Source organism: Oncorhynchus mykiss, chromosome 25 (assembly GCF_057628025.1).
Source record: "Oncorhynchus mykiss isolate SJ-2025 chromosome 25, ASM5762802v1, whole genome shotgun sequence".
Taxonomy (NCBI): Eukaryota; Metazoa; Chordata; class Actinopteri; order Salmoniformes; family Salmonidae; genus Oncorhynchus; species Oncorhynchus mykiss.
Window position 1 is genome coordinate 48,598,025 of NC_143046.1, and position 12,665 is coordinate 48,610,689.

Genomic DNA, 12,665 nt, shown 5'->3' on the forward strand with positions numbered 1-12,665 from the left:
CAACTATGACAAAACAACCAACAAAAATGGGTCACAACTCCTGCAGCTCTGTCGCACGCTGTGTCTGTACATAGTCAATGGTAGGCTTTGAGGAGACTCCTATTGTAGGTACACCTACAGCTCATCCCTTGGCAGTAGTACTGTAGATTACTTGTAGATTATCACTGACCTCAACTCAATCTCTTAGAGCATTCACAGTCAGCCCACTAACACCCTTATCAGGTCACAGCAAAATCACAGTTTACCTGAACAGAGCTATATTTAAACATGAGGCACTGCACAATATTAAAATGCTATAGGTGGAAGGAAAGTAGTGTAGAAACCTACCAAAAAACAATTAGGCAACAGCAAATTCAATCCCTTTTAGACAACTTCCAAGACAAAACATTTCACTGTAATAGTGGAGGTGTAGACTTGGCAGTATAAATCCTAAACAGTATATTTGACCTATCAAATCAACAAATATCAAGCAGACAACCTAAGAAAATGAAAAACAATGACAAATGGTTTGATGAAAAATGCAAAAACCTAAGAAAGAAATTGAGAAACCTATCCACCCAAAAACATATAGACCCTGAAAACCTGAGTCTATGGTGAATCACTAAAACAATACAGAAATACACTACGGAAAAAGATGGAACAGCGCACAAGAAATCAGCTCAATGCAATGGGAGAATCCATAGAATCTAACCACTTCTGGGAACATTGGAACACACTAAACCGACAAGTATATTGTGTATACTTAAACATCATCCTCAGCTATGGCATCTTCCCCAATATTTGTAACCAAGGACTGATAACCCCCAATCCACAAAATTGGATACAAATTTGACCCCAATAACTACCATGGAATATGCATCAACAGCTACCTTGGGAAAATCCTCTGCATTATTATTATTTTACTAGGCAAGTCAGTTAAGAACAAATTCTTATTTTCAATGACGGCCTAGGAACAGTGGGTTTAGGGGCAGAACGACAGATTTGCACCTTGGGGATTTGAACTTGCAACCTTTTCGGTTACTAGTCCAACGCTCTAACCACTAGACTACCCTGCCGCCCCAGGGCATTAACAGCAGACTTGTACATTTCCTGAGTGGAAACGTCAAATGTCAAATTTGCTTTTTGCCAAGTTACAGTATGACAGACTACGTATTCACCCTGCACACCGTAACTGACAAACAAACAAACCAAAACAAAGGCAGTCTTCTAATGCTTTCTTGATTTAAAAAAAGATTTTGCCTCAATTTGGCATGAGGGTCTGCAATACAAATTGATGGAAAGTGCTGTTGGTGGATTGTCAAAAAACACACATGTTTCTTTCCACAGGGCAATGGGGTGAGATATGGATGCAGCTGAAGCCCCACCCTCTCAAAATATATATCAACGAATTGTCAAGGGCACTAGAACAGTCTGTGGCACCCGGCCTCACCCTACTAGAATCAAATGTCTACTGTTTGCTGATGATCTGGTGTTCTGTCCCCAACCAAGGAGGGCCTACAGCAACACCTAGATCTTCTGCACAGAATCTGTTAGACCTGGGCCCTGACAGTAAATCTCAGTAAGACCAACATAATGGTGTTCCAAAAATACAAATTCCATCTAGACACCATTGCTCTAGAACACACAAAAAACTATACATACAGAGCATTCAGAAAGTATTCAGACCCCTTGACCCCTCCACATTTTCTACATTACTGCCTTATTCTAAAATGGATTCAATCTACACACAATACCCCATATTGACAAAGTGAAAACAAGTTTTTAGAACTGTTTGCAAATTTATTAAAAATAAAAAACAAATACTTTATTTACTTAAGTATTCAGACCCTATTCAGACGCTATGAGACTCGAAATTGAGCTCAAGTGCATCCTATTTCCATTGATCATCCTTGAGATGTTTCTACAACTTGATTGGAGTCCACCTGTGGTAGATTCAATTGATTGGACATTATTTGGAAAGGCACACACCTGTCTATACAAGGTCCCACTGCTGACAGTGCATGTCAGAGCAAAAACCAAGCCATGAGGTCAAAGGAATTGTCCGTAGAGCTCCGTGACAGGATTTTGTCGAGGCACAGATCTGGGAAGGGTACTAAAAAATGTCTGCAGCATTGAAAGTCCCCAAAAACACAGTGGCCTCCATCATTCTTAAATGGAAGAACTTTAGAACCACCAAGACTCTTCCTAGAGCTGGCCGCCTGGCCAAACTGAGCAATCTGGGCTGAAGGGCGTTGGTCATAGAGGTGACCAAGAACCCGATGGTCACTCTGACAGAGCTCTAGAGTCCCTCTGTGGAGATGGGAGAAACTTCCAGAAGGACAACCATCTCTGCAGCACTCCACCATTCATACCTTTATGGTAGAGTGGCCTTACGGAAGCCACTCCTCAGTAAAAGGCACATGACAGCCCGCTTGGAGTTGCCAAAGGGCACCCAAAGGACTCTCAGACCATGAGAAACAAGATTGTTGTCTGATGAAACACAGATTGAACTCTTCGGCCTGAATGGCAAGCGTCAAATCTGGAGGAAACCTGGCACCATCCCTATGGTGAAGCATGGTGTTAGCAGCATCTTGCTGTGGGGATGTTTTTTAGTGGCAGGGACTGGCAGACTTGTCAGGACCGAGGAAAATATGAACAGAGAAAAGTACAGAGACATCCTTGATGAAAACCTGCTCCAGAGCACTCAGGACCTCAGACTGGGGTGAAGGTTCACCTTCTAATAGGACAAAACCCTCAGCAGACAACCAAAACAACGCAGGAGTGGCTTTGGGACAAGTCTGAATGTCCTTGAGTGGCCCAGCCAGAGCCCAGACTTGAACCCGATCGAACATCTCTGGAGAGATCGGTAAATAGCTGTGCAGCGACGCTCCCCATCCAACCTGACATAGCTTGTGAAGATCTGCAGAGAAGAATGGGAGAAACTCCCTAAATACAAGTGTACCAAGCTTGTAGAGTCAAACCCAAGAAAACTTCAGGCTGTAATTGCTGCCAAAGGTGCTTCAACAAAGTACTGAGTAAAGGGTCTGAAAACGTATGCAAATGTGATGTATCAGTTGTTTTATTTTAATATGCAAGAGTGTGCAAAGCTGTCATCAAGGCAAAGTGTGGTTGTTTGAAGAATCTCAAATATAAAATATTTTTGGATTTGTTTAACAATTTTTTGGTTACTACATGATTCCATATTTGTTATTTCATAGTTTTGATGTCTTCACTATTATTCTACAATGTAGAAAATAGTAAAAAATAAAGAAAAACTCTTGAATGAGTGTGTCCATACTTTTGATATTGTTAGTGTTTCCAGTTGTATTTTTTTATGAATAAACTTGTCATCATATCCACGATTTACACAAAATACTTACTTGCCAGCTTGCAATACAATATTTCAACCACTAGCAGACGTGCATGGTCTAAAGTTTGAGTGAAGCTGACCACATTCTCACATCAAGTTAAATTTGTATAAATGCAAACTTTTGCGTGAAAACTGGAGCAAGAATATTTTGGGGTATATTTTGTACATATGCATGGTTTATAAATGATGCCCCTGAACGGCATCATCCTGATGAGTTCCCAGATCTAAGTAACTATATGATTCTCCAATAGACGAAAATTGGCAGAAATATATTACATTCTTAATGCTTATAAAGAACGTATATTGACATATACGGTTGATATCGGTCAAAGTAAACAAGATATTGCTTTAAGAAACAGGCAGCCACCCTCTCCTTCTTGAGAAAAAAATGACATCACTCGGTGGAGTAGCCAATGAAAAATCCGGATCAATGAACGAGAGAACTGGAATATGTTCTGGTAGGAGAGCATGTAGATTCGGCTGTGGCTGTGTGTGTGTGTGTGTGTGTGTGTACACGTGTACACGTACACATTCGGCTGTGTGTGTGTGTGTGTGTGTGTGTGTGTGTGCGCGCGCGTCTGAACGTGAGCAAGTTGAGGGAAAGTGGACGACATAGCTCGCGCGCTATTCCTACAATTATTTTTTTCAAAGCCGAGGAGGAGAAAGTCGAAACTATTATGGTTTATTAATTTGGGACCTGGGAAACAAGCTACCAGGACTGGCTACGTCGCTAGCAAACTAAATGAACGCACAATAACGAAGTCGGTTTTAGTTCAAATTGGTCTTAATCAAGCCTGTCACATAACGGATTTCGACCGCTATTATGTCAAGATATTTACCTGCACAAACTATGGTATTGGGGTCTGTTATTGGGGGCTGGTTATTCTCTTCAACAAAAGTTGAGTTTGTCATCATTGTGTGTGTGTGTGCGTGTGTGAATGAGTGAGTGAGTGCATGTGTGTGTGTGTGTGTGTGTGTGTGTGAATGTGTGTTACTGTTTGCTTTAGTAAGTCTGTGCCTTTTAATGTGCAAACTGCTGTACATTTCAAAGTAGTTGTTGCATGGCTTCACCAGCAACAAAAATAGCTAAGTGAAGATAGATAAGCCATATCCGTAAAAGTTCAGGATGTTGAAGACTTTAACCAAGAAGCTAAGAAGACACTCGCTCAACGAGATTCATCCTTTTCAATTTAAGGTAAGCCTCATAGTATTGTCGAATCCCCCCCTCCCCAGTGACATCGTCCACCACTAGATAATGTTATAAAGACACATTGTAACATTGTTATATGTTAATTAGTATTGCATTATGCAGAGCATGTAAATCTTGGTCGGGCAAAAAAGTTTTAGCTGCATGCCAGCTAAGCCATTACACAATACAACACTAAACAATACATGAATTGCACTATAACAGTGACAAATGGTGCCCACAAACTGTTAGAGCCTACATAAAGCTGTCTCTACAGGAGAGCTTTCTTTCAGCAGAGCTTTCTTTTCAACAAATGGGGTTTCTACTGACAATTGAGATGTACAAATAACTAAATGTACAGCAACAGAATTCAGAACATGGTTCTTTCTTACAGTATTATCCCTGTACACCGAGTCAGAACCGTAGGATAAATAAAGGGGGCATATAAGCAGACAATTAATATATTCGATGATGACATTTCTCTAAAACAGGCTGTAGGCTGCATGTGCACCACCATTTCAGAACAGTAGGGTAAAGGGGCTAAATTATTAGTGTGAGGCATATGGGCTACTAACAGTTTACTACACAACATACACTTAGTAATACTTTCTTAGCTACATTATTCATATCTCCCTGGCATATTACAGAATTTATGGAGAAGCATACAATACATTTTTGGACTCAAACAAGGTTGAATCATGACATCAGTGATCTTCAGCTCGGATCTCTAGAAAGAGCCCAGAGTTCCCGACTTGGAATTCTGAGTTGGATGACCGTTCAAAACATATTTTCCCAGTCGGAACTTGTTTTTAAAAAAGTTCCCAGTTGTCTTGAACTCACTGAAGTCTGAGATGTCCGAGTTACAAGTTTCCAGTTGTTTTGAATGCAGCAGAAGTTGGCCAATATCTTCAACCTTTTCTGGCCAATGGTGTTGCATGTGAATTGTTTATCCTTTTAAGCTTTGAAAAGAGACCCTTAAAACCAGACTTGGACCACACGCCCTTCCAACGAATAGCAGGCAGGGGAAGCAAAATAGGAATTGCTTTGCAACGCTTGCAGTTAGACACTGATTCCTTCCAAACCACTTATTGTTGAATTTGCAATTTCCAACTTGTTGTGTAATGTTTATATCCCAATGGCCGATGAGCACTGATACGTTTTATCTATAATTTCTCTTCATATAACAAGGATTGAAAAGGATTTGCCAGTAGATTGTTGATGTGATTCATGACGATGACTGCTTGTCTAGCTTGCTAGCTAATATTTTGAAAGTATGATGTTGACATGATCAGTCCGATCAAAGCTACGGTAGATATAACGTGATTTGACGTAATTTTATCCGTGGCCAATGATCTTGAGCCTTCTTGGATGGGCACTTATAATGTAAATATACAGTGCCTTGCGAAAGTATTCGGCCCCCTTGAACTTTGCGACCTTTTGCCACATTTCAGGCTTCAAACATAAAGATATAAAACAGTATTTTTTTGTGAAGAATCAACAACAAGTGGGACACAATCATGAAGTGGAACGACATTTATTGGATATTTCAAACTTTTTTAACAAATCAAAAACTGAAAAATTGGGCGTGCAAAATTATTCAGCCCCTTTACTTTCAGTGCAGCAAACTCTCTCCAGAAGTTCAGTGAGGATCTCTGAATGATCCGATGTTGACCTAAATGACTAATGATGATAAATACAGTCCACCTGTGTGTAATCAAGTCTCCGTATAAATGCACCTGCACTGTGATAGTCTCAGAGGTCCGTTAAAAGCGCAGAGAGCATCATGAAGAACAAGGAACACACCAGGCAGGTCCGAGATACTGTTGTGAAGAAGTTTAAAGCCGGATTTGGATGCAAAAAGATTTCCCAAGCTTTAAACATCCCAAGGAGCACTGTGCAAGCGATAATATTGAAATGGAAGGAGTATCAGACCACTGCAAATCTACCAAGACCTGGCCGTCCCTCTAAACTTTCAGCTCATACAAGGAGAAGACTGATCAGAGATGCAGCCAAGAGGCCCATGATCACTCTGGATGAACTGCAGAGATCTACAGCTGAGATGGGAGACTCTGTCCATAGGACAACAATCAGTCGTATATTGCACAAATCTGGCTTTTATGGAAGAGTGGCAATAAGAAAGCTATTTCTTAAAGATATCCATAAAAAGTGTTGTTTAAAGTTTGCCACAAGCCACCTGGGAGACACACCAAACATGTGGAAGAAGGTGCTCTGGTCAGATGAAACCAAAATTGAACTTTTTGGCAACAATGCAAAACGTTATGTTTGGCGTAAAAGCAACACAGCTCATCACCCTGAACACACCATCCCCACTGTCAAACATGGTGGTGGCAGCATCATGGTTTGGGCCTGCTTTTCTTCAGCAGGGACAGGGAAGATTGTTAAAATTGATGGGAAGATGGATGGAGCCAAATACAGGACCATTCTGGAAGAAAACCTGATGGAGTCTGCAAAAGACCTGAGACTGGGACGGAGATTTGTCTTCCAACAAGACAATGATCCAAAACATAAAGCAAAATCTACAATGGAATGGTTCGAAAATAAACATATCCAGGTGTTAGAATGGCCAAGTCAAAGTCCAGACCTGAATCCAATCGAGAATCTGTGGAAAGAACTGAAAACTGCTGTTCACAAATGCTCTCCATCCAACCTCACTGAGCTCGAGCTGTTTTGCAAGGAGGAATGGGAAAAAATGTCAGTCTCTCGATGTGCAAAACTGATAGAGACATACCCCAAGCGACTTACAGCTGTAATCGCAGCAAAAGGTGGCGCTACAAAGTATTAACTTAAGGGGGCTGAATAATTTTGCACGCCCAATTTTTCAGTTTTTGATTTGTTAAAAAAGTTTGAAATATCCAATAAATGTCGTTCCGCTTCATGATTGTGTCCCACTTGTTGTTGATTCTTCACAAAAAAATACAGTTTTATATCTTCATGTTTGAAGCCTGAAATGTGGCAAAAGGTCGCAAAGTTCAAGGGGCCCGAATACTTTCGCAAGGCAATGTATGTCAGCACCCAAGGGGGCTTGAACTTTCAAGCTCTCCCTGTAGATTTTGCAGTGACGCAGTCCCCCATGAGTGACTGAGCACTGAGCCAGTCATGGCACAACTAGAGAACATTACCAACCCCTACGCTCTGTATTTTCCTCTGGCTACCCCTCCACGACATAAAGCTCTGAACTACGCTGAAACACCTGCATTTTGGAGCTGCCTTACTCAATAAAGCAAAATATAGACCATGTTTCTATGCGACTTTAACTAAATATATTTTTGTTTACATTGTTAGTTTGCAAACTGATATGTGACACGCATTAATTCCAAAATAACATGCAAGAGAGGCAAAACTGCCCTGAATGACGGGTCACCACTGATGCAGAGCATTTTTACTTGGGCCTGTGGCTTTAGGTGAATGACCTGGTTACTTTGAAAGAGACTTCTGCAGCCACACACACATACACACTTGAACAGCGTATCTCAACGCTATCTCAATGATCAACAAGCATGTGGGCTGTACAGTGTTTTTGTAACTAAACAGCCATGCAACCACCCGTAACTGTTGCACTCAAAATAACTCTTGTGTTTTAACATTGAACGCAGTTCAGTTCTTTATAACATCACATTAGTATTACACAAACTCATTTCAATTTACTTCATCACACACACACACACACACACACACACGCACGCACGCACGCACGCACACACGAACACACACACACATCCTACTTCAATTTATTACACATCTGGTTCTCCTCTGAAAACAGGAATCTGGCTTTTGTGTGTATGGACCATAGCTCAACAGTGTTTCCATCCTAAACTGCCTAGAATACTTTCACACAGCTTGTGTGTGACCTTGCGCATTTCAAGTAAAATAACAACCCAATTTTTATATCCCAGGATATAGCTAGCTAAATTACCATAAATGTTTAATGCTTTTAATGCTGTCCCCAAATTAATATAATTGGTTCAGAGTTTGTATTGATATTTCAACCTGCGTGTCCTGATCGTGTCTGGTGTGGGGGTACAAAATCAACATGCGTACGCAGACACACGTGCGTGAGCGGTTTGGTCAGCATGTTAGGCGGAGCACTAAGGATCCTGCAGCAATATACAGAGCTGCAGCCACCACGGTCTTCAATAAAAAGACAGTGGTGTTGGCAGGGGGCGGCATCACCAATTTTAATACATTTCATATAATGATGGTGATAGATGATTGAAGTCGCTCTCCTTTACACTTGCTTCGCTTCAACCTTTAGTGGCACCCACTTCAATGTTACATGGCACCCATTTTGTGCAACAATGCTAACTTTTCATGTCGGGTGTAGAGGCGCTGTATATTGTGACGCAACCAACTCCAAATTGAGCAGCCATTTTGTATCACCATTGCACATTTTGAATGGCCTGGTGGAGATGTTGGAAAGCTCACCCCAAACGTTACTGATACCATTGTATCAGTAAGCCCTGGCTGCTAGCTCTTCTAATTATTGGAATTATTTCAAGGCACAACCCCTTTCAGACATCTTGGGAAGATATGTGTCACTCACCACGGTGGAGGCTGTGAAAGTGGTCATTCTTGAGAGCGAGGGCTTAGGACACCCAAAGATAATGATCCTCATTGGTGTGGATGGGCCCCGTTCCACTCCTGACTCTAGGAGGTCAGCCTAATGAAGACAATTACAGGGCCAGTTACATGGACGTGATCCCCATGTGAGCATGCCTGGAACGGAAAGGCCAGTCAGACCCTGGGGTCTAGTTCATGAGAGAAAGAGAGAGATTGTGTCAGTTTTATAGGATTTGGGAGTTGAAGCAGCTGAAGTTTGTGTGTCTGGCATGGGTCTGTTTATGTAGTTATGTTTGCATGTCTAATCTACATTCTTCTAGAAATCACAAGTATGTCTGTGTGCTATTCACTCCGTTATTGCAAGGAAAGCTAAAATGAGCTTGCAGACATTATGTTTCACCAACAGTCTGTCATACATGTGTCAGAGAGGATGTAGCGTGGGGCCTGTAGTTCAGGTGGGCAGTGTATTTCCTTGTCTGTGTTAATGTGCTGCTATGTAACGCATATGCGTGTGGACTAGTCAGCGTGTGTGTCTGTGTGTTCCCAAGATTCCCATCGATCCATTTTAGAAAGCTGCTCAGTGACAGGGATTTATTCCAAGCATACTTGACATACTACTCACGCTTGCGTAGGCTACAGTTGATCAGGAACAAAGGCACACTGAAACACACACACACACACACACACACACACACACACACACACTGGAGGGGGTGTATTTTAGGTTGCCGCCTTATGTAGTGATTCAATGCACTGAAGTGTGTGTGTGTTTGTTTGCCCTCTTATTGACTCCAGATTAAGATCAGGCCATGGCACAACAGCACAGTTTCTGGGGTGATTGGTTTGTTGTAAATGGACATACGCCATTGAATAGCATACATCATGCTACTTCCTTTTGATGTGGTAACATGTTTGAAATCGGATTGGAATTAGGCTAGCTGGTAATAGTTACAGTTGAAGTCGGAAGCTTATATACACTTAGGTTGCAGTCATTAAAACTTGTTTTTCAACAACCATAAATGTATTGTTAACAAACTATAGTTTGGCAAGTCGGTTAGAACATCTACTTTGTGCATGACACAAGTAATTTTTCCAACAATTGTTTACAGACAGATTATTTCACTTATAATTCACATTCCAGTGGGTCAGAAGTTTACATACAGTAAGTTGACTGTGCCTTTAAACAGCTTGGAAAATTCCAGAAAATGATGTCATGGCTTTAGAAGCTTCTGATTGTCTAATTGACATAATTTGAGTCAATTGGAGGTGTACCTGTGGATGTATTTCAAGGCCTACCTTCAAACTCAGTGCCTCTTTGCTTGACATGGGAAAATCAAAAGAAATCAGCCAAGACCTCAGAAAACAAGTGGTAGACCTCCACAAGTCTGGTTCATCCTTGGGAGCAATTTCCAAACGCCTGAGGGTATCACGTTCATCTGTACAAACAATAGTACGCAAGTATAAACACCACGGGACCACACAGCCGTCATACCGCTCAGGAGATGAACGTACTTTGGTACAAAAAGTGCAAATCAATCCCAGAACAACTGCAAAGGACCGTGTGAAGATGCTGGAGGAAACAGGTACAAAAGTATCTATATCCACAGTAAAACGAGTCCTATATCAACATAACCTGAAATGCCGCTCAGCAAGGAAAAGCCACTGCTCCAAAACCGCCATAAAAAAGCCAGACAACGGTTTGCAACTGCACATGGGGACAAAGATCGTACTTTTTGGAGAAATGTCCTCTGGTCTGATGAAACAAAAATAGAACTGTTTGGCCATAATGACCATTGTTATGTTTGTAAGAAAAAGGGGGAAGCTTGCAAGCCGAAGAACACCATCCCAACCGTGACGCACGGGGGTTGACAGCATCATGTTGTGGGGGTGCTTTGCTGCAGGAGGGACTGGTGCACTTCACAAAATAGATGGCATCATGAGGCAGGAAAATTAGGTGGACATATTGAAGCAACATCTCAAGACATCAGTCAGGAAGTTAATGCTTGGTCGCAAATGGGTCTTCCAAATGGACAATGACCCCAAGCATACTTCCAAAGTTGTGGCAAAATGGCTTAAGGACAACAAAGTCAAGGTATTGGAGTGGCCATCACAAAGCACTGACCTCAATCCTATAGAAAATGTTTGGGCAGAATTGAAAAAGCGTGTGCGAGCAAAGAGGCCTAGAAACCTGACTCAGTTACACCAGCTCTGTCAGGAGGAATGGGCCAAAATTCACCCAACTTATTGTGGGAAGGTTGTGGAAGGCTACCTGAAAGGTTTGACCCAAGTTAAACAATTTAAAGGCAATGCTACCAAATACTAATTGAGTGTATGTAAACTTCTGACCCACTGGGAATGTGATGAAAGAAATTAAAAGCTTAAATAAATCATTCTCTCTACTATTATTATGATATTTCACATTCTTAAAATGAAGTGATGATCCTAACTGACCTAAGACAATTTTTACTAGGATTAAATGTCAGGAATTGTGAAAAACGGAGTTTAAATGTATTTGGCTAAGGTGTATGTAAACTTCCGACTTCAACTGTATTTTCTGGTTCTGCAAACAAGCAGCCAAGTCTTTAGCCAATTGGGAACATTCGAAAGATGGAGGGTTGTACATTGTAAACAACAGAGGGGAAATGATGTCATTAGCAAGATTAGGCTAGCATTTGCTTGCTCAACATTTGGGAAACACTCCCAAAAATAACGAGGCAGAGCAAGGGCAGATAGAAATATAGCTCTCACAAATCTTGTTTTCTCACATGTTCAAGTGGAATGAGTACAATTATGATCATGTTTGACTGTGTGTGTTTGAGAGTTCAAGTCTATTTGAGTGTGGCTGTAATCATAGTAGCCCGCATGAGTGTACACATGGGTGTGATAGTGATTTTTTTCTGTAACTAGTAGACAGACACCTGTTGGCAGACCAAGTCGTTGTTTTACAAATTCCAAGTAAGTCTCAGGTCTTAGCACTCAAGTCCCAAGTCAAGTCCCAAGTCAAGACCGACAAGTCTCAACTCAAGTCTCAAGTCTTAAACTTTGAGTTTCGAGTCCTAAACAAGCCATAATGTGCTCTTCACCAAATGTAATACCATTTCATATTTTTATTCAAGAGTAATAGTTAGCATATTACATTTACGCAAATCACGAATGCTTTTAAAAATATATTTATTTCTTACTTTCCAAATAAACTTTATATTTATAACCTGCAGCACACTACCAGGAAGTTGAAAATGGGAAGATGGTTCACGTTTCAACATGACAATGACCCCAAAGCAAACCGCCAAAAGCAACCTTACAGAGGCTGAAGGACAAGGTGAATGTCCTTGAGTGGCCTAGTCAGAGCCCTGACCTAAATCCCATCGTGAATCTATGGAATGACTTGGAAGAGTGCAGTCACCATGCAATTTGACTGAGCTTAAACAATTCTGTAAGGAAGAATGGGCAAATATTGCACAGTCTAGGGGTGCAAAGTTATTAGAGATATATTCAAAGAGACTCTTGGCTATAATTCAAGCAAAAGGTGATCCCACTAAGTATTTACTCAGG

At 41.2% G+C, this 12,665-nt stretch overlaps 1 protein-coding gene across 1 annotated transcript in view; it reads left to right on the plus strand.

Moving 5' to 3' along the window:
- The first annotated feature begins 3,761 nt into the window (after positions 1 to 3,761).
- The window catches only part of si:dkey-16j16.4 (uncharacterized), a 62,871-nt gene continuing 53,967 nt past the window's right edge, over positions 3,762 to 12,665 (plus strand). Inside the window, exon 1 of the mRNA XM_021584331.3 lies at positions 3,762 to 4,544. Coding sequence (XP_021440006.1) covers positions 4,476 to 4,544 — 69 coding nt within the window. The 5' untranslated portion in view covers positions 3,762 to 4,475. The remainder of the gene's footprint in view (positions 4,545 to 12,665) is intronic.